The following is a 22,704-nucleotide window of genomic DNA, read 5'->3' as shown; positions in this document are numbered from 1 at the left end:
TTGAGTTGTGAAACAATACCTGTGCGGAAATAAAATACAGTGATGGCATGCAGGCCCTTTCAAAACAGAAGGGTATGTTAACCAAGGAGAATATTTAGAAAGCTGTGCATGATCCTGCTTGAAGTAATATTTTTCTGTAGAGGTCCAGCATGGTGCAATCAACTCAAATTATAACACATCAAATAAAGGATTTGCATTTGGTATGTAGTTCCTTACAGAGGCACTATCTTCTTAAGGAAATTGAGGGGGCTTTTGTGTGATGCTGTGCAATGCTGCACAACACTACATGATGCTCTGACATTGTGTGTGTGATGCCAGGGGGCAGAACCTAACACCTCCTGAATATTGAGGGGGCTCAGCCCCCTTAAAAAATACTTTGGGGGCCTCGGCCCCTAGAAGTTGGTACGCCTGGTTCTTTATATCCAGCTTTTCCTGTCATTCAGTTTGTACAGTTCTGGTAGCTGCCTCAGGATTTTTTCTTGGGGTATTCTCATGCCTTGCCCATGGCTGTACCTGTACCTGAATATTTTTTGTCTCTTTTGCTACTTCTGTGATTTCTGATGAAGCAGTATCTTCTGTTTATGTCTGGGGTTCACTAGCTGTCTTCTGCTTTTTGAAGTTGTTGCAGGTGTCTATAACTAAACAAATAGAAACAGCTCTGTTTCTTGCCTTTTTTTCTGTGGCAACCTTATATCGACATCCCATGTGCCATTCTCTTACCCTTCAACCAATGAAAACAGTAGCACTAATTTTTTGTTTCCCAAGAAAAGGTTTTTCACTACTGATTTTACCAAAAGCTTTGTCATCACTTTTGGTTTCTATTCTGCTGGGCTACTTTTGGTTTCTATTCCTGGCCACCCCCATCCCCACTTACCCCTCGAAAAGCAGGTTCAGGTCCAGCAGTACCTGCAAGCTCCTCAACTGATCATAAAAAGATGCTGCAACTCTTTATATTATCATTGTGTTTCTAGGGTATCCAGATCTTATAACATTTCCACAGCATCATTAGATCTGAACAGGTAGCATTCATCTGAGTTGCCTGCTGGCCCAGGAAGGTTTTCCTTCAGAAAATTGCAAAGAGTCAAAATCTGGCAGCTACCGTATTTTTCACCCCATAGGACGTACCTAGTTTTTTTTTGGGGGGGGGGAATAAAGGGAAAAAAATTATTTCCCCCCCAGGCACGGGGCTGGCGCGGGGGAAGCCCGAGCTTCCCCTGACCCCAGCCCCCAGAACAGCCTGCTGTCTGCAAGCCTAGGGAGCCGCGCCGGTCCCCCCAGGCTTGCGGAGAGCTGCACGGAGCCCGGGCGCGCTCTTCAGTGCGCCCCAGGCTTTGGAATGCAGGCAGATCTGCGCAACCCTCGGGAGCCTGGCGCGACTGCGCGCCGGGCTCCCGAGGGTTGCGCAGAGCTTCCTGAAGCCTGCATTCGCCCCATAGGATGCACACACATTTCCCCTTCATTTTTGGAGGGGAAAAAGTGCGTCCTATAGGGCGAAAAATACGGTACTCTCAGTAGGCTCCCCAAACCTCTCATAGATAACTCTAAACCTATTGTTGACTAGCTGGATTTGTGTGTGTCTGTCTACATTAAAACAAATAAGTACATTTAGGATTTGAGGGGGCAAGTGCCCCCCTGCAGAAACCAAAGTGTACAAACTAACCACTCAGGGGCAAGGACCCACGTTTCAGGGAAACTGCATATCTGGTTTTCTGGGAAAGTATCATGAACATGCAGGGTTATTTCTGGTGAAGTGGGAATTATAGAGAAGGTTTTGCTCATCTCTAATCTTAATTCCTTGCTAGATGGAAAAACACAGTGGAATATAGGGACATTAAGCTTTGCAAAGGCAAGCGGAATTATAGCTGTCATAAATATAGACCAAGTGGTTTTGGACTGTTTATGTATCTTACATACATTGTAGATGTCAGGAGAGAAAATAAACAGGATGGATTAAAATTATCAATTTGTGTATGTTGTTGATGCTAATGTGGCACAAAGATGGTGTGTGATGGGGCAGCCAAGGAATCTCATATCCTAATGCACTAGGCCTCAGATTTCCTACTCCTTCCTCCCAATTTTTGATTCCCCCCCCTTTGCTTATAAGACTGTTGGGCATGTATCACAGCTTAATGCCAATGAGACCTCTGACTACCTGCTGTCTTAATTTGCACCTCAGAGACATAATAACTCAGCACATGCAAACTTATGTCATGCCATACCCATATTTTGATTGCTTTAAGTACTTAGCAATACCCCTGGTGTGTAAGGATGGGAATGAATTTCTGTGTGTTGGAGTAAAAATGTTTATTTACTGTCTTGTTGCTGTCTGTGTGTGCTGCTTTGCATCTTGTATACATACTGGTGATGTGTTAAAATAACCCTGAAATGGACATTCAGCATACATCGATGAATATGCCCTACTTTTCTTCATTCTGTTCGTTGCTGCAGCTGTGATACCATATGCCACTTGCTGCTCCAGGATGATTGTTTTAGGATCAAGATGTTAATGCTCATCAAGAGGTCAATACCATGCTTGAGTAGGCTGGAAGACTTTTGAATAAAGATGGGTGATCACCCACTTGCTTGTCCCCAAAATCAGAAGCATTCAAGTCAAATACTCCACCAATACCACCTTTTGATTATTATTTTTTCAAATGTTCAGCTGGAAACCTTCAGTAATTCCATTTCCACATCCCTCTAAGTCTTGCCACCTCTAGTTTTCCTTTTTTTAGGTGAACCTAACTCAAAGTGGGGCTCAAACTTCTATCCTCTTCCCTCCTCCTCTTATCAGTCCTGCCCATCTCCAAAAAAGAAAGAATAAACTAACTTGATGGAGGTAGATGCCAAGTGGAAGAGGACCAGAGATTGGGCCAAGAGAGGTTATATGGATGTTCTCCTTGGTGACCAATGATGTGCTCTGTGCATCACTTCTTGATGGTGATTATGAAGCTTAAAAGTCAAGTCCCATCACCCAGTGGAAAGTTAGGCAAGGAGCATGTAATTTGTTTCCGAGGGGCCTGTTTCGGTCTATTCTATAACCCCCACCACATGATCCATTTTACCCAACACAAGGGAATTTCAATGGAACAAGCAGGCAAGGGGGGAACATAAGCCCCATTCAGTTTAGCCTGGTTCTAAGGAAAGAAGGATCCTATTTGAAATGCAGTTGAACATTATGAGTGGAGAAGAGCCATATTTTAGGGGACTCTTTTCTTTTTTAATACTACTTCCAATTCCTACCTCTGACAAATGGAAGGTGAAAATGTGGCAAAGCAATATCATGTCCAGAGTTTATATATTCACTTGGCTGAATGTTACGTCCACTGATGGCAATTGATACTGTCATTCAAATGACCTTGAGCATTTCTGATTGGTTGCCATGTATTCCATGGATTACCTTTTCACTTACCAGTAAACTAACACAAATCAACCTATTTGCCTTAAGCCTCTTAGTATAGTTGGCTGTGGAACGAAGTTGTTTTTTGAGAACATGGTTCTGGAAGTTTAACAGTTTATTTGAGTAGAGACTGGTGTGCCCAGTTACAGTGAGTTGAGTGGGTCAGGTGAGTGCTGCTACCTTCCTCTTTGACTACTACAACAATGCAGGGTGTTATATGGATTGTGTTTAAGATAAATAATAGCAAAGTGGTTGAAAAACATGTTACTCTTAATATATTGCAAGCAGCTGCATTTCCTTTCACCCCTTAAATTAATTATGGACACCACCACTAGTAGATATCATTGTTATGTTCAGAGGTAGGATTCTTAAAAATAAGAATCTGGGTTCAGACTATGTTTAGTAGATGTGCAGTTTTATTCTAGAGTACCTTCCTTGTATAAAGTTTCACCAAGGCTTCTGTTCTTCCTTCCAAAATGCCCGTTTTCTGTTAGCCTTCTACTGGTCCTGAGGTGGCATAGTCTGTGCTTTATGCTGAAAACTTAGTCTGGAGCAAATAATGAATCTGCCATAAACATAAGAATCAGGATTGCAGCATACAAAGAGAAGAAGTTAAGCCCCACTGCCTACTTCTTCAGGGGGAGAACCACCAGTCTCTTATTGGAAGCTCTACCACTCGGGTTACAATCCTACACCCCAACCCTCTCAGAGGGTTAGTCCTCTGCATTACAATTATGACTCCAGCCACGCAAAAGCCAATGATGATATAATGTGAGACTACTTTAGCCAGCCAGCCATCTCCTCTAGGCAGGTGGAGCCTTCCATGTACATTCCAGGGCTTGTTAGCCTGCACAAGGCTTCAGTTGATTCTAACTCTCTGCAGAGACAACATCTTCTGTAGCAACCTCAGGAGGAGGACATTTCAGCCTTCCGGGCTCCCCTGGAGCTATCCAAGGTCCTGTCCTTGCCTGCTATCTACTCATTTGTTTTTCCTGCAAGCTTCCAGCTACCACCAAACTGGACAGGGGAGGATAAGTCCTCTCCTCTCCAGTGCCACCCCTCCCAAAAATCATTAGATAAGTTGGAGAGAAACAGGTGTTTGGCTCTTCAGGTTTTGAGTTGGCCCAGAAAGTTGGGAGGAGTTGTTAGTTTGGAGAAGACCCTCCCCTGGATGCTGGCCCATACTCCCCTATAAGTAGGCTAAGGACCAAACTACACATGACATTACTAAGCACCTTGTTTGCCCTGGAGTGAAAGTTTTTATTTCATGGATTGAGTCCCCTGCACTAACAATCAGGAACCTGGCATGGTGGGATTGGGGGCTTAAGCTTTTAGCTCCCTGCTGAAGTCCCGATCCAGGTTGGAGTGAATGAGAGCTTCCCTCCCCAATGCAAGCTGCATGTGCTGAGGCCACAGCAGGACTGTCCAAAAAGATATTACTACAATCTACCCTTTGAAAAATGAGTGGAAACAAAAATGGGAAGAGAAGTTAACTAGAATGTATAACATGCTGTTGAATAGCCAAAAGGTGGATGAGAAAGCATATAGGAGGAAGTGAGATAAAGATCTAAAGAAAATAGCTCTTAAATAAGTATTGGAATTTTTGCGTGCACAAGGCTCGTGCTTTTTGGTGCTAACTGGATCTAGACAATTTCCTGAAAATGAGTAAACAATAGAATTTAACAACATGGAAGATGTGGGAAAAAAAGAGGTAAAAGGAAACTATCGGGCATGCCAGCAATCCCAGAGGTTTCTGCAACATGTGAAGTGTAAAAAAGAATATTAAAAAGCTGCTAGATTTTGGAAGGTGGTGCTATAATTAGTAGTTGTTTCAGGCAAAAGTAGAAATGGACCCAGTTAAATTTTGTTCATAATAGTGCACTAGTGAAGAGACCAATGCCCATATTATTTATACCTTTTACTATAGCAGGAATTGAATATGCAAGACAGTTGAAAAGTAATGAAAGCTTCTCTATCACAATACTGATGGGGAGAATATGGAAGCTGATAGACATTAAATGCACTGTGCTTGTGAAAGATTCTGAGAATTAGAAGAAAAAATTAAATAGCTGGGTTCTGGCAGTTCAGTACATTAGACAAAAGATTGGATTAAAAGGTTCAGAAATAGATTTTTTGTTATTATGAAGTATTGGAGTAATAAATAAGAAAGGAAATGTAATGTAAAAGTGTTGATGGATGTTTTCCTTTCCTTTTTTCCTTTCCTTCTGATTAATGGAAACCCATTTAGCATTAGTGTGTAATTAAATAAGGAGATGCTATGTAGTAAGGCAAAGAGGAAGTTGCAGTGCGTGTTAATTTTGTTTCATCCTTCCAGAGTCTCACATTCCTAATATGTCTGCTGTGTTACTAATCATACATTTATAGTGTTCTTATCTGGACCTTAAATGTTCTTAATACCTTGCTTCTACCCTGTTGGTGTTCTTAATATTTCTAATGGTACTAATATTTTTTGGGTTTTGCACTTGCATCTTTTGTATTCTATGAAGCGATGCTATATGTTGACGGTCTTGTATTGTACATATAATTATAATAATTCATTTAAAAATACATTAAAAATACCTTTAAATGTGCATTTCTGTCTTTGGCATATGCACACTCCAGCAGGCAGGAAGAGATGCTGAAAAGCACTTGAAGTTTTTAAGGTTGCCAGAGGCACCAGAGGCCTTGCACCACATCTGCCAAAATTCATTCTTTGGCCTAGCAATTAAAGGTGCAGTAGCCTTGCATCCTGCCACCCTTGAAGTGGCACATGTGAAATACTTAGCTTCAGACAAATGTTTGTGATTTTGGAGATTTTTTTCATTTTCTTTTTTCTTTTTTTTTGCACAGGTGGAGCAAAAGCTCAACAACATTTTGTTTCCGTATTTTTACCTCCTGGAATATGGCAACCCTTTGTTGTTGTTTAGTCGTTTAGTCGTGTCCGACTCTTCATGACCCCATGGACCAGAGCACGCCAGGCACTCCTGTCTTCCACTGCCTCCCACATTTTGGTCAAACTCATGTTTGTAGCTTCGCGAACACTATCCAACCATCTCGTCCTCTGTCGTCCCCTTCTCCTTGTGCCCTCCATCTTTCCCAACATTAGGGTGTTTTCCAGGGAGTCTTCTCTTCTCATGAGGTGGCCAAAGTATTGGAGCCTCAGCTTCAGGATCTGTCCTTCCAGTGAGCACTCAGGGCTGATTTCCTTCAGAATGGATGCGTTTGATCTTCTTGCAGTCCATGGGACTCTCAAGAGTCTCCTCCAGCACCATAATTCAAAAGCATCAATTCTTCGGCGATCAGCCTTCTTTATGGTCCAGCTCTCACTTCCATACATCACTACTGGTAAAACCATGGCTTTAACTATATGGACCTTTGTTGGCAAGGTGATATCTCTGCTTTTTAAGATGCTGTCTAGGTTTGTCATCACTTTTCTCCCAAGAAGCAGGCGTCTTTTAATTTCGTGACTGCTGTCACCATCTGCAGTGATCATGGAGCCCAAGAAAGTAAAATCTCTTGCTGCCTCCATTTCTTCCCCTTCTATTTGCCAGGAGGTGATGGGCCCAGTGGCCATGATCTTAGTTTTTTTAATGTTGAGCTTCATCCCATATTTTGTGCTCTCCTCTTTCACCCTTATTAAAAGGTTCTTTAATTCCTCCTCACTTTCTGCCATCAAGGTTGTGTCATCTGCATATCTGAGGTTGTTGATATTTCTTCCGGCAATCTTAATTCCGGTTTGGGATTCATCCAGTCCAGCCTTTCGCATGATGCATTCCGCATATAAGTTAAATAAGCAGGGAGACAATATACACCCTTGTCGTACTCCTTTCCAAATTTTGAACCAATCAAGTTGTTCCATATCCAGTTCTAACTATAGCTTCTTGTCTCACATAGAAATTTCTCAGGAGACAGATGAGGTGATCAGGCACTCCCATTTCTTTAAGAACTTGCCATAGTTTGCTGTGGTTGACACAGTCAAATGCTTTTGCGTAGTCAATGAAGCAGAAGTAGATGTTTTTCTGGAGCTCTCTAGCTTTCTCCATAATCCATCACATGTTTGCAATTTGGTCTCTGGTTCCTCTGCCCCTTCGAAATCCAGCTTGCACTTCTGGGAGTTCTCAGTCCACATACTGCTTAAGCCTGCCTTGTAGAATTTTAAGCATAACCTTGCTAGCGTGTGAAATGAGTGCAATTGTGCGGTAGTTGAAGCATTATATGGCACTGCCCTTCTTTGGGATTGGGATGTACACTGATCTTCTCCAATCCTCTGGCCATTGCTGAGTTTTCCAAACTTGCTGGCAACCCTACTTGAGCTTAATTAGTTGTTGAAATGGCTAGGTATTTCAGACCAAGGTGGTGACTTGAGCTCTGGAATGAAAAGCTTGCTAGCGTTGCATTAGTCCTGGAAGCTCATGTAATGTGTACATTCATGTTTGAGTGTACATACTTATTGTTTGACTTGGGAATGCTCTTGCACCTTATTTATTGAAAGTGGATGTTGTGCGCATTCATGCTGCAAAACTCACGAGTTCATTATATGAAATGCATATAAAGTGGGTGAGGAAGAAGCTGCCTGCAAGAGCAATAAAGCCTTTAATTTATTTTTACAAGGTTTCAGTTAAATGTGTGCTCATATTGGGCTACGTCTGGAATTGATGCTGTTGTCTGGATTTGATGCAAGATAAGCCCTGCAGCATATGCGAACAAAATCCCCCTGAAAAAGTACTTGATCTCATACCGGATCTCATACCGGATAAATTAACTGATACATTGCTTCTCCTCTTTTGAGTTTGTGAATGCACTAGTCAGCTTCAGAAGTTCCTGATGCCAATTTGGCTTTTGGTCCCTGAATGAAAAATCAGTAGAAGCATAATTAGTAACGAGTCTGCAAAATTCTCTGTTTAACCCAGGGGTGGAGAAACCCCTTTTAGATGGCAGGCCAGATCCAGTGTTGACCAACTCTCAGTGGAACACATTTGACAGGTGGGTGGGTTGCCCACCTGTCCATTCCAGCATGTCATATTATGTCAGGTGGATGTGCCAAATAGCTGAAACAGTGCAGCATGCATTTAGTGCTAAATTTTAATGGCGCTAAATGAAAGCCACACTTGCAAAGGAACAAGTGGGAGTGCTCCCTAAGGCTACCAATTGTTCCTTTGCAGCTGTGACTTTACCCAACACACACCTGATGATATGGCTGTGGGGTAACAGTCTCTTGAGCCAAACGTTCCCCATTCATGACTTAATAATGTATGTTGGATGGAGGCTGAGCTGACTTGCATTGGGACGCTTAGAGCTGTCTTTACCACTCTTCCTGGCTCTAGGTCCACATCAAGGCATGGCTTTGAAGAAAGTGGAGGGTGAACTGTACCAGCCTTCATCCCTCTCCTGCTTTCTAGATATTCCCTGGTTTGGGAAGTGTGTATATGCCACCTTGGGGCAGGTAACCCCAAAGTGGTATAAAATAAAATAAAGTAGATTGGAAAACACAGTGATTCAAAGAAACACCAACAAACACAATATCCCAACAAGAGTCAGATATAAGCTTACTATTCGGCCTGCCATAACACAAACAAAGAAACAAACAAACAAACAAACAAACAAACAAACCCTGCCCATCCGGCTGGGTTTCCCCAGCCACTCTAGGTGGCTCCCAAAATAATAATAATAATAATAATAATAATAATAATAATAATAAAGGGATAAAACATCAAACATTAAAAACTTCCCTAAATAGGGCTGCCTTCAGATGTCTTCTAAAAGTCAGAAAGTTCTATAAAGTGGCCTTCCCTTCACTAGGAACTAGGAAGCTCTCCTGCAGAACACCAAAGAAGGTGTCCAGGCTGGTCACAATAATTTAATTTTAAATTTTAAATTTTAAATTATCTTATATCCAAAGTACAAAAACAAAGAACAAGATGAAACAAAGTAAAGGATTGTATCTTGATAAATTGAGCAGTTGATCAACGTATTAAAGTGAGAATTCATTGGCGTAGACCTGGTTGCCCAATGTAGGCGTTCCCATAATACAGCAAGGATGGGGAACCTGGTACCCTCCAGATGTTGTTGGACTTCTGCTCCCATCAGCCTGAGCCAGCATGGTCAGCTGTCAGGGATGATGGTGTTGGAGTCCAACTTGGTCGGGAGAGCTGCAGCCTACAGGTTCCCTATCCCTGCATTAGGAGGATCATTAACATGAGAGAATCTTACCTGAGCAGGTTCCTCAGATGAGTCATGAAAGATTCGTGTCAAAATGACTGCTTTAAGTGGGAAATGATTACTCTTCTCCCCTACTGGCTAGGTTTTGCTACCTTGTTTACCAGCCAGCCTATTTCTCATACTACTTTAGAATATATTAATTTGCTCCGAGATGGCTGCTCTAAGTACAGCAAAGCTTTGTAGATGATGTCGAGTTTCTCCGTCCCTCACACCTGCTTTTTAATACCTTTTTTTCCACCCTTGGAAAATGCCTTCTCGCCACCTGGTCTCTAATGTTCATAACTGAGTTGTTTACAAAATGCTCACAGTTTGTTGAATATAGCAAAAGGACTCCTGATACCACAATAAGCGCTCGCTTCTGTTCTGTGGCAGCTGCATTTTTAACAGCACTTTGCATTCCAGGAGCTAATATGCATTTCTGAGAACAGACAGATAGAGAAATGCCTGGTAATTACTGTCTCGCTTTTGAAGCCTCCACCACGATATACTACAGTACTAGAGTACATTATACAGATTTAGTGCAGTGGTAGATGCCAAGCACAATAAACATTTTGCATTCTGGAAGGTATCTGAATGCTGAATAGGTTCGTTTTGTTCCTTCACCTTTCCTACTCTACAGCTGCTCCATGTGCCTGAAAAAAACCACATCTGATTGTTCTGCTGATTTTGTTCATATCTAAAGCAAGTGGGGAACATATTCCCTGATGGGAGCCCAGCTCCTCTTTTTGTCCTGGAAATATATACATGTTAATAACTTGATCCTAAACATGTCCACTTGGAAGTAAATTCCCATTGAGCCAAGAAGCCCACTGGGTGACCTTGGGCCAGTCACTATCTCTCCCTGCCTAACCTACTTCATGAGACTGTTGTGAGGAAAAAATGGAGAGGGGGAGAAGTTTGTATGCCACCTTGAGTTCCTTAGAGAAAATATTAAGCAATAGTGATTTAAAAACCAAGGGTGTGACATTACTCCAGCATAGTTTCTAGTTTTATGATATACAGTTTACTTGTGTGTGAATGCAGCTTAAGTACCCATATTCAGTGAGATAAATGTTGGTTCCCCCACACTTCCAAAATAATATTTTTTACAAGTGTATGCACAGTGGTCTGTGAGATTTCCTATTATCTGCAGCAGTACATTAAAGAATTACAGCTTTTCTCCCTCCTCAAGTTATCACTTTTGCGTGAGAGGAATTGCTTGCTATTCCCATGAAGGCAGTGTTTAATGGCCTGCATATACCGTGGCCAGCTGCCTTTACATTTTCATTTTTAATTACAGCGCTTTGCAGGCTTTTGGGTTTATTGATTTCTTTACTTCTCTCCCCCCCCCCCCCCGCCTCCTAACTGTGAATCCCAAGTGAATCCCTACAAGCCATTTGACTCCCTAGCACAGCTTCTTTGCATAAAAGGAATAATGTTTTATTTCTACAGCCATGAATTTTGATGACAATGAGAAGGCAGCTGATGCTCCACAATATTAACTGGAGGGCTGTGTGCTGTGTGTAGCATGTTAGGCTCTGTTCATGGTAAGAATTGTGCAGTTCGGTTGGTGCAGTCCCCCAATATATAATGTTGCTTTGTTGTTCAGTAATTTTCACTGATTTTACTGCCCCTGATTTTACTGATGACCCGTGCACCTAAGAGCTTGCTCAGATCACAGCTGCTCATGTCAAGGGTATCGTAATAAGATCATACCTGAACTGTACACACTGGGTTGATCGAATGTCATGGATTACCTCCAAGGGATTATAGGAATTATAGCTTGGTGAGGGCGATGGAACTCTGTGTAAGGCAGTGGTGGGGAATCGAGAGGTTGTTAAACTCCCATTAGGCATAACCACCATAACCAGTGATCGGGGATGATGGGAGTTGTAGTGCAGCAACACTGCCGTCAAAGCACATCAGTGCTGTTATAGGGCTGGAGGAGAATTTTGCTCTGTCTGCATTTTTAAGTGCATTGATTTAATTCATACCTCTGAGATGAATACACAGGTCGGAAAATAATAGCCTTCAGATTTTTCACTTCTTTGAATTTTTCAGATACAATGCCAAAACGCATACTTCAGTAATTTTTATACATTTACTGCGGCAAATGCCAGTGTAATCATGCCACGAAAAGCCTCAAATTTGTAGTCTAAATGCTACTTTAGATTATGAAGCCTGTCCTGTCAACTTGATTTCCAGAAGGATTTTACCTTTGCGGATGGTTGGGGTGTGTGTGTGTGTGTGTGTGTGTGTGTGTGTGTGTAGCAGCTCCAAATGAGACACTAACAAGGGAATGGATGCTGAATAACTATGGTGCCCATGGTTATGGGGTGTATGAAAGACTAGTAATTGCTTCTTTATCTGTAGTTATGTAAAATATGTGTATCGGATGTTTAACATGACCCCTATTAGGTTTTAAAGACATTTTTTGTGAGATAATGCAAATTTCACCATGTATTTCTATGTATTATGAAATCCTGATTGTTCAGTTTGTGAATTCAGCCTTTAGATATCTTGGCTGTCTCCCCCCTCCCCTTATCCCTCCACACATTTTCTCCATCTTTAAAACTTCAAAATGCACACATTGAATGAACCTGTTGATTGCTATTGAACCCATGTCCTAATTTTGGTTCAATTTATTTTTCCTCCCTAGACTGCAAGTACACATGTCACCAGGAATGCAGAAGCCTCATCCAGCTGGATTGCAGCCAACAGGAAGGGCAGACTCGCAGCAAACCTTCTCCAGAAAATACCTTAACACAAAACTACAGCCAGGTATGAACTGCAGTGTCCCCATGATGCTTGAGGAAGAAAATGGAACAAAGTGATTTGCATCTCTGGAAGCCAAATGGTGCCAGCATGCAGGAAGAGCTCAGTGACAGGTTTTTGCACACTCACTGTGAATGGTATCTCAGCAAAGCAAGGGGCCTCTAATTTCTGCCTTTCCCATATCTGTTGGTTGGGCTGGCATTTCTTCAGATAGATAAGGCAGTGCTTCTGAATGAAGCAATCCTAAGGCTTGCCTTCACAACAAATAGCCTTTCTATGCTTAAGATTACACATAAGGTCAAGTCAGACAATTGGCATCTTACCTGCTGTAGCACCTCCTGTTTTAGAAGCTAAGTACTAGTGTTAATGTGAAAGTAAGTAGGATTCATCCTGTTACATTGGTAGCCCAGGTATTTTGTTTCATAGGTCAAGCAGCATGCAGAGTAATAAGATCAAGAATCATTCCATTGCTCTTGCAGCAATCTGGTAAAAGTAGCAGGATGTATTTCTGAATGTCTTTTTGTCCTGCAGTAAAACTAATAGGGCAAGTTGCCTTCATACAGGGTGTTGATCATGGCAATGGGCTCCCACTGTAAAATCTCTGCTCTAAACAGAGGGTTTTTGAGGTCGGCCTGTCATTAAGAGGTGTGCACACCACATGCAGATTTCTCTTGAGATTGCACTCTCCTAAAATGCAGTCCCAAAGCATCCTTGCTATAATGGAGAATGCAGCACTTTTCTAATGGGGATTCAAGGATTAAAAATACATGAGTCATTGGAACGAGGGAGATGGAAACATAAATTGGAGCTTTAGACATTGCCCTCTTCTATTCCTTGGAGCTGAGTATAGCCTGCCCTTTTCTTCATCTGTGGCAGGCCTTGCTGAAAATGAATTTCTTGCCTCATGGGAAATGCCAAATCTCTCATACCACTTTTCATGCAGTATCAGTCTGAAATATTCAAGTTTTGATCTTTAATATTCTGTGTATGGGAAACCCGAAGCCTTTTGTTCCTGTGTCCTTTCTTTTGTGTGTGTTTTGTTTTACTGTGAACACAAGGATCTTCTGCTCTGTGATTTCAATGCCTTTCAGTGGAGTTTGGGCAGGAGAAAGTTATGGGCGTGTGCCTAATGCAGCTGAAACTAAACCTTTCCGCCCTTCTCTGTAACAAATTGCTTATCTCATATTCTGTTGTGAATATCCAGCATGTCCGATACAGGCTTTCGTGTTAGCTTGCTTGCATACACATACTTTGTGATGTGGATAAAATGTGCATTTTCAGGGTTGTTTTGCAGATTCTTCAAAGGAAGTGTTTCTCCTCTCCCTGCCAGTGGCAAAAGTATTCTCCACTCTGGTTTAAATGGCATATCTACATGATCAATGCCAAAAAGGCACTTGGTCTTCTTTGCACAAAGCACCTCTCCAGTCTTTTATCATCACACCCTGAAGAAGTTCTAACTCCAGTGGGAAATTTTTAATTCTTCTTTTACAACAAATAGCATCTTACAAACCGAAGAGCAGGGTGCTATGTCAAGATCAAAGCTTTTCTATGAGTACAAATAGAATGTCATTGCCATGCCTGTAGTAATTTGTTGTTACCCAGGCATTCTGAAAAAAAGCAATGGAATAATCTCCAATGCGGCATAATTTGTCTAACGTAGTTGTCTGTTGATTTTGTATGGCCCTACATGTGAAAGCAACCCAGTTCTGAGTTGTTGCTGCACCTCTTGAAAAGGGTAGTGACATCTTTGATTGGTACTCGATCTGGGATATACCTGCAACTTTAAAAATCTGTTCTGGTTAGCAGTATTTGCACTCACACTAAGCATTTCTGCCCTTTAATGCAAGGATGGTGAACCTGTGTCCCTTTAGATGTTATTGGCCTCCACCTCCCATCAGCCCCAGCCAGCATGGCCAGTGGTTAGGGATGATGACAGCTGTAGACTAACAACATCTGGAGGCCTACTGTGCTCTAATGGAGAAATCAGTGGAGCTAAATGTATTTATTTAGTTTGGTATATGAATTTAGAACAAACTGAAGTGAAAAGTCATCTAGTAGGTTTTTGACAGCAGCTGTGCAACCCAATTTTGAAAACACTTGAGGTATCCCCCCAGAGTATCCAGCTTTTGGCTTGTTTCTATGAAGTTCAGACATTAGGAGGGTGTGCACCAGATTTGGACAAATTATTAATCCCAGGCAGAAGCATTGCATTTTGGAAGGATTCTGGGCTTCTTGGAGGGAAGTGTGATCCGTATAAGACACCCTGAACCAAACAAGGGTCCTCAAAGTACCTTGCAACACCTTGGTGATTCAGACACACACACTCACACTCTGCAGACAACTTGTCTGCTGAAAGCAATGCTAATGTCTCTAAACCTTTGCTATATAAGGGCAGGGGTGAAGTTTGGTGAGGTTTGATGGAGGGAAAATGCCAGTGTGAGAAGGCAGAGGAGGGAGCTCTGCTGTGACAGACAGATCAGACAGCTTGTGATCAGAGGGAATTATTTTACCAGGACTTTTCAGTCCCAGTCCTTTTTGAGGGATGATGATGGTGGGATGTTGAAGTAAACGATATTGGTGCGTTTGCTCTTTCACAAGTTTGGATGGATTTTTCCAATTGTCACTCCAGCTTAAATCAAAATATTTTGCTTACCTGTCTGTGTGCAGTGTTATGTGGGGCCCTTACCTAACACCATTGAATCAGTATCCACAAACAAAAATGATAGAGGAGGGGAAGCAAATCCCTCTTAGTTTCCCTCCCCCCACCATCAGTGCTAAGACACGTAGGATGTAGATTGGAGGGGGGTATCAATCATAGCTGTCAACCTTCCCTTTTTTGGCGGGAAATTCCCTTATTCCAGCGCTGTTTCCCGCTGCTATCCTGGATTGTTAGATATCCTGTAGACTGTTCCCGGGACAGGTGAGGCTGCTGATCCCTTATTTTCGAGGCTGCTGATCGCTTATTTTCAAATCTGAAAGTTGACAGCTATGGTATCAATGGCTACCCAGGATGGAAGGCCTGGAAGGCTCTGCATACAGAAAAATAGCCCTGTAGGAGGTATGGTCTGTGAGTTGAGTGCTACAGCAACTGAGATTATTTAAGTAAATCTGAAGTGAAATGAAACTCAAATGGATTTCCCCCCTCCAGCTTTGATACCAAACCATGTCCCTGACCAAAAGCCACTGAACAGAACCAGAACCAGTGGTGGTGGGTAACTAGGTAGGTCACAGAATTGTTGCGTGTAAAGAAGCCTGACCTAGATGCCTGAACTGAGCGTGACTTCTCCCTCAGGAAATACTCATCTAAAGATGAATTCTCCCATGTTGACGTTGTTGCTTCAGAAATGTTCTGAACAGTCTGATTGGATTATGCTGGAGAAAGTGACAAACTGTAAACCCTGGGTGCTTGTGTTTAGGCGTCAGGTAAGCCACGGCTAATGGTTCACTGCAAATGTACAGATTATTCCTCCTCACTCGTGAGCGGGATCCATCAACCACATCCTTGACTTAATGTTATACATGAACTGGGGATTCTGTTTTGTTTCACTTGGCAAGCCGAAAACACACCTTGGTTTCAGATTGTACTTCATATGGAGCAAAACAAACCATAGTCCCTGGTTCGGATATCATGCTAAGTCAACCATGGTTTGTTGCTTCTGCTCACTAGCAGAGATAAGCAAAATGTGAGTGTCCTGCATGTGCATGGTGAATCATTAACCACAGCTTAATGTGACATGTGAATGCCTTCTGTCTGTCAATCTCAGTATTGTCCACCCTGACTAGCAGTAACTTTTTCCAGATAACAGATAGAGGTCTATCAACTTATCCTTCTTGCTAGAGATGCCAGGGGTGGAATCTGTGGCCTTCTGCATGTCGAAAACAGGTGCGCTATCATTGATCTATATGCTGCCCACTCTGATCCATACACACATTTTTCTCATTTATGCTCAAAAGTAAGCCTTCACTTATATAGTAATATCCCAGGGCTTGATTTTTTTAGACCTCTCATGCTGGTGCTAGGATTTATCTTCTTTTTTCCCCCCAGTTCATGCTCCATAGCTGAGACTGTAAAAACACTACAAACATGCAGAGAGATGGGTTATAAAAAGTGACCTGTGGGTTAATTGTTTATTATATTTATATTATGCCTTTCCTCCAAGGAGCTCAAAATGACATACATTGTTCTCCTGCTTGTCAATTTATTCTCATAACAACCCTCTGAGGGTTTTTCTTGGCTGAAAGACAGTGATTGACACAAGGTCACCCAGTGAACTTCATGGCAGAGTGAGTGGGGATTTGAGCCCCCTGGTCTTCTAGATCCTATTCCAAGGCCTTACCCACTAGGCTGCACTATATATGTCGGAGCCTCCATTTGTGAAAGTCACGTATGTGGCTTGTTCGTAGAGCCAGATTTGTTGCCAGGTAGAGAGACTTGGAAGCTTGGCCTTATAAGGCTTCTTAAATCTTAAGAGATATAGACATGCTAAGTCACATATGAACAATTTGCTTTCAGGCTCAGTCTCCTCATCCATAAAATGGGAACAGTGGTGACCTGCCTCCATAGAGAACAAGCCAAATAAAGACTGTATAACATATTGTGCATTGAAAAGTCTCTGTGAGTGCTAGAGTGGAAGAAACTGGCTTTGGATCTTGCAAACTTCTGCATGTGCTTTGGGGTCCAAGATGCTGAAATGGAATGAAAAATAGCCATGTGTTTGATGAGAAACTTATGGACATGATACTGCCTTGAAGGGGAGCTATTTCCGTGGGAGAAAATGTTTCAGTTTGCATAAATTTTAGAGGCCCTGCACTCCTCAGTCAAGTTAGATGTTGACTCACCTTCTGACAGGCAGCTCTTATTTTTCGCTGGACACAGTAGCTAAATGTTTTACCCAGAAGCAGCACTTGGGGGAGCTGGAAGGCAAATGAATGTAGTTGCAGGCAGGTATAGCTTAATGAGGAAGGTATTGTACACTGACAAAGGTGTCTTGGCAGCACTGGGGAGCAAAGCAGACTTTTGCAAAACAGCTTTTGCAAAACCACAGAGAAAAGTCACCTCACTAGTTTCTATTGCATGTACTGGCATTTGGAATTTTCCCATTTGATGTTGAGCAAACCTCAGAATGCATCATTGGAGTTCAGCTGTTTCTATAGTATGACTGCTTGAATCTTCCACTCGACTAGACAGCAGGTGGCTATCCATTGATATGGCCAAACGCAAAGTTGTCAACATCTAAAAGATACTTGGCCTGTAATCGAAACCCCCTTTTTGCCAGGCCGGGGTGGGGGGTTAGGAATGGATTAGGCAGAGGCGTAGGAAGTACTCCTAGTGAGGTCCCCAGCGACGTTCTGGGGGTGGGTCGAGGGAAGGACTGAGGCAGACTGGGAGAGTCACTGGATCCTGATCCAGCCCTGCTGTCATCCCTTGATGGTATCGGAAATGTTCTCAGCTTAATCACTTGATGAAATATACTTGGAGTCGAGAGCGGATTTCATGCTCTTTATTCAGCTCATAGTGGTGAGGAGGAATGGAAGTTCCCCCAGGATGTCTGCTTTATATACATTATTTACACAATGAGCCCCATGTGATTGGCTAATTCCGGGATTCTCCTGTAGGCCAATCAGGTTGTGGATTCACTTCCACCTGGAGCTGGATTGGGTGGCTTCTGTGGACCAATCAGACTGCTGCATTCTGAATCCTATTGTTCTAGGGCCCATCAGACTGCTGCATTTTGGATCCTATTCAACTCAGTACATAACACTTGATTTGCCTGCCCCCCTCCCCCCTCCTTCCACCCTGGCCAGCATAGGCAGTGGGGGCTCTGCTCCTCCATCATGCTTCGCCACTTCCTGGCCAGGGATTGGATTGTTCTGTCAGGGGCGGCCACTTGGTTTCAGTGTGTAAAGGTGCATTGCTGTATAAGTTGTTACTTCCTGCTAGTGTTTGAGAGGGACTTAATTATGAGGCAGGCTTATAACTAAAAACCAGCCTGTAGAGCTAGAAATACCCTTCATTTCAGTTTCACCTGTGTCTTGCCAAATTCTGTAAATTTGCACTTTTCTAAGAGAATCTTTGGCCTGCCATAGTTTCTGTTGAGGGTGTTTTAACTAATCCTCTGTTGGGTCGGTCAGATAATTTTTCAAAAAAACTTTATTTGATGTTTATGTTCTGGATAGAATGTGGATGGTGGTACTAAGGCTACGATTGATGGGCATGTTTAACTAATGGAATACTGGACAATACCGGGATGTTAAAATGTACTGTTTGAAGTCCCGATGGGATCAGAATGAGAAGGGCAAGCTGTAAGCTATGGAAGCAGTAGGAAGGTCCATTTTCTTTCCTATTGTATTTATATCATACCATGTCTTTCCTGCAAGGAACTCAAAATGGCGTTCAGGATCCCCTCCTTTCCCATTTTAGCATCAGAGCAACCCTGAGAGGTACGTCAGGCTGAGAGAAGATGACTGTCCCAAGGTCATCCAGTGATCTTTATGGCTCAGTAGGGATTTGAACCCAGATCCCACAGGCTCTGATCCAGCACTCTATATCTACTCCATAATGTGCACTGGTTAATCCATATACACAAAGGGGGTAGTATCTCGTGTGCTATTTTCTTGCCTGAATGTTGCTGAATATACAACTGGAAAAAATGAAAGAATTATTTTTGGTTCCCCTGCTCCTCCCCACATTTTACTAATAGATCTGGCACATGGGAAGCTGAATCTGCTGCCTATCATATTGACATGTCCCGTCTCAATGCCTGCTGTACTCCCCCATGTCTGTTTTCCAGTCTGCATCCATCTGCTTTATTTCATACTATATACTGTAAGACTTGCCTGGGACAACAAGAACCATCTTGTGTGTTGGGCTGGTGCTTATTGCAGCAATACCTGACTGCCTTAAAGATCACAGGTAGGAGTGGGATTGAAAAACCAGGTGCAGTTGTGGCTTGGGAAGGAGCTTCCAGGACATGTAGATGCCTTTTATAGGCAGGCAATGCCTTTCAGCTATGTGCATCTCATAATATTTTATTACCACTGTGCCAGTTAGGGATCTTTTTATCTGATCAAGCACGCAACGATTTGTGGAAAGCGGAGGGTTTGAAGAGAATTGAATCTGAAGCTGTGGGTGTTTGGAAGCAGAAACATAAGATCAGACCTGTACAATTTTTTACCTATGACTTGCTTGGGATTTTTAACCAGTGTGAGTCTCATATTTCACCTAATATATCCATTTGAGATACTGAGATTTTCAGGATAGATCAAAAATCTGTTTTCCTTCACTACCACTCTTCCTTGGGCATACCTAATTTAAATTACAAACATTCACCTCATATACTACTATGCTAGTCTCAATGTGATTCACATCAATCAAGGTGGTCGGACTTGACTTTTTAAAATTTAACATCCCCTTTAGCTATTTATATTTGACTGTGAGAGAGACAGACACAGGTAAAATTGGCAATAGATTTTGTTGTTGTTGAGTTTCACTGTGTAGAGCCCATCTGGCAGAGTGGATGTCAAGTTTATTTGATAGTTGTCAGAACAGCTAATGACAATTATCTCCAATAATCAAAAGTTCATTAATATGGTATCAGATTTATTCTACAAGTATGGCCAAGAGATTTAGGCCACAGTAAAGTGCATACCTTGGAGTAAGTCCCATTGAATTCTATGGGGCTTACTTCTGAGTAGACACATATAGGATTGCAGTGAAGCTCCTAAATGGGCAACTTGATGACTCCACCTCTATTTCTAAGTCATCAAATATGGCTGCAAAATGATTTATGATTCACTTCAGACAGTCAGTTCTCCTCAGGAAGACGAGAATATCCATTAAAAGTACATTATCATTCTGCTGACACAGCAAGATCAAATATTAAGCGCTGAGTTGGTGTGTCAGGATGTGCCTGAGATCACAATACAGATTTCAGAACATCTGTATTATTGACTGTACCTAAAGCAATATCATGAACTACCGGTATGTTGTCACTTCAGAACATTGGTTGCAGCTGTAAAAAATTGACTTAAGTGTATTGTAATCTTTGCTACTACTAAGAAAAATTCTCTTCAACAATAATAAGCTGATAGCAGAAGGCTAAATTTGTCGTCCCTTTCAACTGAATGATATTTGAGCTTCAACTGCTGATACGTTTTTGTTTGTTTGTTTTTTTTAAAACTGTACAGTTTTGGTGATTTAAATTGACTCATTGGCCAAGGTAATGAGTGTCACTTTCTGTCATGGCTTTTGCTGTCAGTAAGAATTACACCAGTAATTTCTATTAAGTCACTTCAGTCAACTAATCTATTTACAGCCTGTTCGCAGGTCCTTATGTGATCACTGAAAACAGTTGGTCCTGGCAAGTATTAACCGCTCTCAGTCTTAACCTGATAACTGCCATTTGTCCAGATTTTAATTTGTCTGAATTCATTTGAAGATGTATTTTAATTAATTGATGCCTGTTTTTATGTGTACTGTGTTGTTTATATGATGTTAGCTGCTCTGAGCCTGGCTCCAGCCAGGGAGGGCGGGGTACAAATAAAATTTATTATTATTATTATTTAATTAATCGTACATGTTTACCTTGCCTTCTTTTGAAGACTGGGGCAAGTAATGTATGAAAACTATAAAATGAAATTGTTGGGTTTTTTTTTAAAAAAAGTTTAAATGGCTCAACCACCCAGCCATTATACATCAGACTGAGTCAAGTGGTGCTACATCACTTCTGGAAGATGCTGTAATGATGCCAGACTTTCCAGAGTATTATTAGCCTAGAGAAGAGTCACCAAGAATGCACATCATTCAGCACCTTCAAGCTCACTACTCAGCACTTCCATGAAGCAGCTTCTCTCTGATAACCAGCAGTGGTCAAAGTCAGGGCTGGTGAACGTATGCCTCTCCAGATGTTGTTGGACTCCAACACCCATCACTCCTAGCCAGCAATACCCATTGGTGAGGGATTATGGGAATTGTTGTCCATCAACAGCTGGTGAACCACAGGTCCTTCATCCCTGGCCTATGTAATGGGGTGCATCTGCCACAATCAATCAGGAGGGCAAAATGGGAAAGGACCCCTATATGTAAGGTCTGTCATTGCCAGAAGGCAAGCAATGATGTGTAAGTTGACAGTAGGTTGTGTGCATGCTCTTCTGTGTAGCAAGACCAAGGAAGATGGTGGCTCAGCGCTGGGCACTAAACCTGGTTGCTAGAGTCACTGATGTGAAATTCATAGCAGTCTACAGTTCACCATTAACAGCAATCTGGAAAAACATATATGTACTGACAGTTTTCCTGCCCCAACATGACATTTCTTTCAGGTTATTTACAGTGGTACCCCGCAAGACGAACGCCTCGCAAGACGGAAAACCCGCTAGACGAAAGGGTTTTCCGTTTTGGAGGCGCTTCGCAAAACGAATTTCCCTATGGACTTGCTTCGCAAGACGACAGCCCATAGGGAAATCTCCGGGACAGCGGGGAAGCGCAACGCGTCTTCCCCACTGTCCTCGGACCTCCTCCCCCCGCCCGGCATTGGAACGAAGCTCCGATGCCGGGCGGGGGGGGAACGCCTCCTCCCACCGCCCGGCATTGGAACGAAGCTCCGATGCCGGGCGGGGGGGGGAACGCCTCCTCCCCCCCGCCCGGCATCGGAACGAAGCTCCGATGCCGGGCGGGGGGGAACGCCTCCTCCCCCCGCCCGGCATCGGAACGAAGCTCCGATGCCGGGCGGGGGGGGAACGCCTCCTCCCCCCCGCCCGGCATCGGAACGAAGCTCCGATGCCGGGCGGGGGGGAACGCCTCCTCCCGCCGCCCGGCATCGGAACGAAGCTCCGATGCCGGGCGGGGGGGGGGAACGCCTCCTCCCGCCGCCTGGCATCGGAACGAAGCTCCGATGCCGGGCGGGGGGGGGACACCTTCTCCCGCCGCCCGGCATCGGATGGCTTTCCTGAAGACTTGGGGTGGGAGGAGGGTTTTCCTTCCCACCGCCAACATTCAGAATGCTGTTCTGAATGTTGGCGGTGGGGAGGAAAAACCCTCCTCCCACGCAAGCCCCGGGAACAGAGGGAAAGCGCTGCGCGCCTTCCCCTCTGTTCCCGTACCTGTCCTGAAGGCTTGCGGTGGGGAGAAAAGCCCTTCTCCGCACCGCCAGCCTGGCAAGCGGTTTCCCTAGGAACGCATTAATTGATTTTCAATGCATTCCTATGGGAAACTGTGCATCGCAAGACGAAAAACTCGCAAGAAGAAAAAACTTGCGGAACGAATTAATTTCGTCTTGCGAGGCACCACTGTATCTCCTGTAATTTTGTCTCAATTTTTCAGCAGTAATGGTTTATGT

At 43.1% G+C, this 22,704-nt stretch overlaps 1 protein-coding gene across 1 annotated transcript in view; it reads left to right on the top strand.

The window, feature by feature from the left end:
• The window catches only part of RASSF5 (Ras association domain family member 5), a 103,362-nt gene that overhangs the window by 20,992 nt on the left and 59,666 nt on the right, over positions 1 to 22,704 (top strand). The window contains exon 2 of the mRNA XM_081009087.1: positions 12,255 to 12,376. Coding sequence (XP_080865213.1) covers positions 12,255 to 12,376 — 122 coding nt within the window. The remainder of the gene's footprint in view (positions 1 to 12,254; positions 12,377 to 22,704) is intronic.

Source organism: Podarcis pityusensis (genome assembly GCF_964106645.2).
Source record: "Podarcis pityusensis genome assembly, chromosome: 6".
NCBI classification, from domain to species: Eukaryota; Metazoa; Chordata; class Lepidosauria; order Squamata; family Lacertidae; genus Podarcis; species Podarcis pityusensis.
This window is presented reverse-complemented; position numbering and strand designations above follow the sequence as displayed.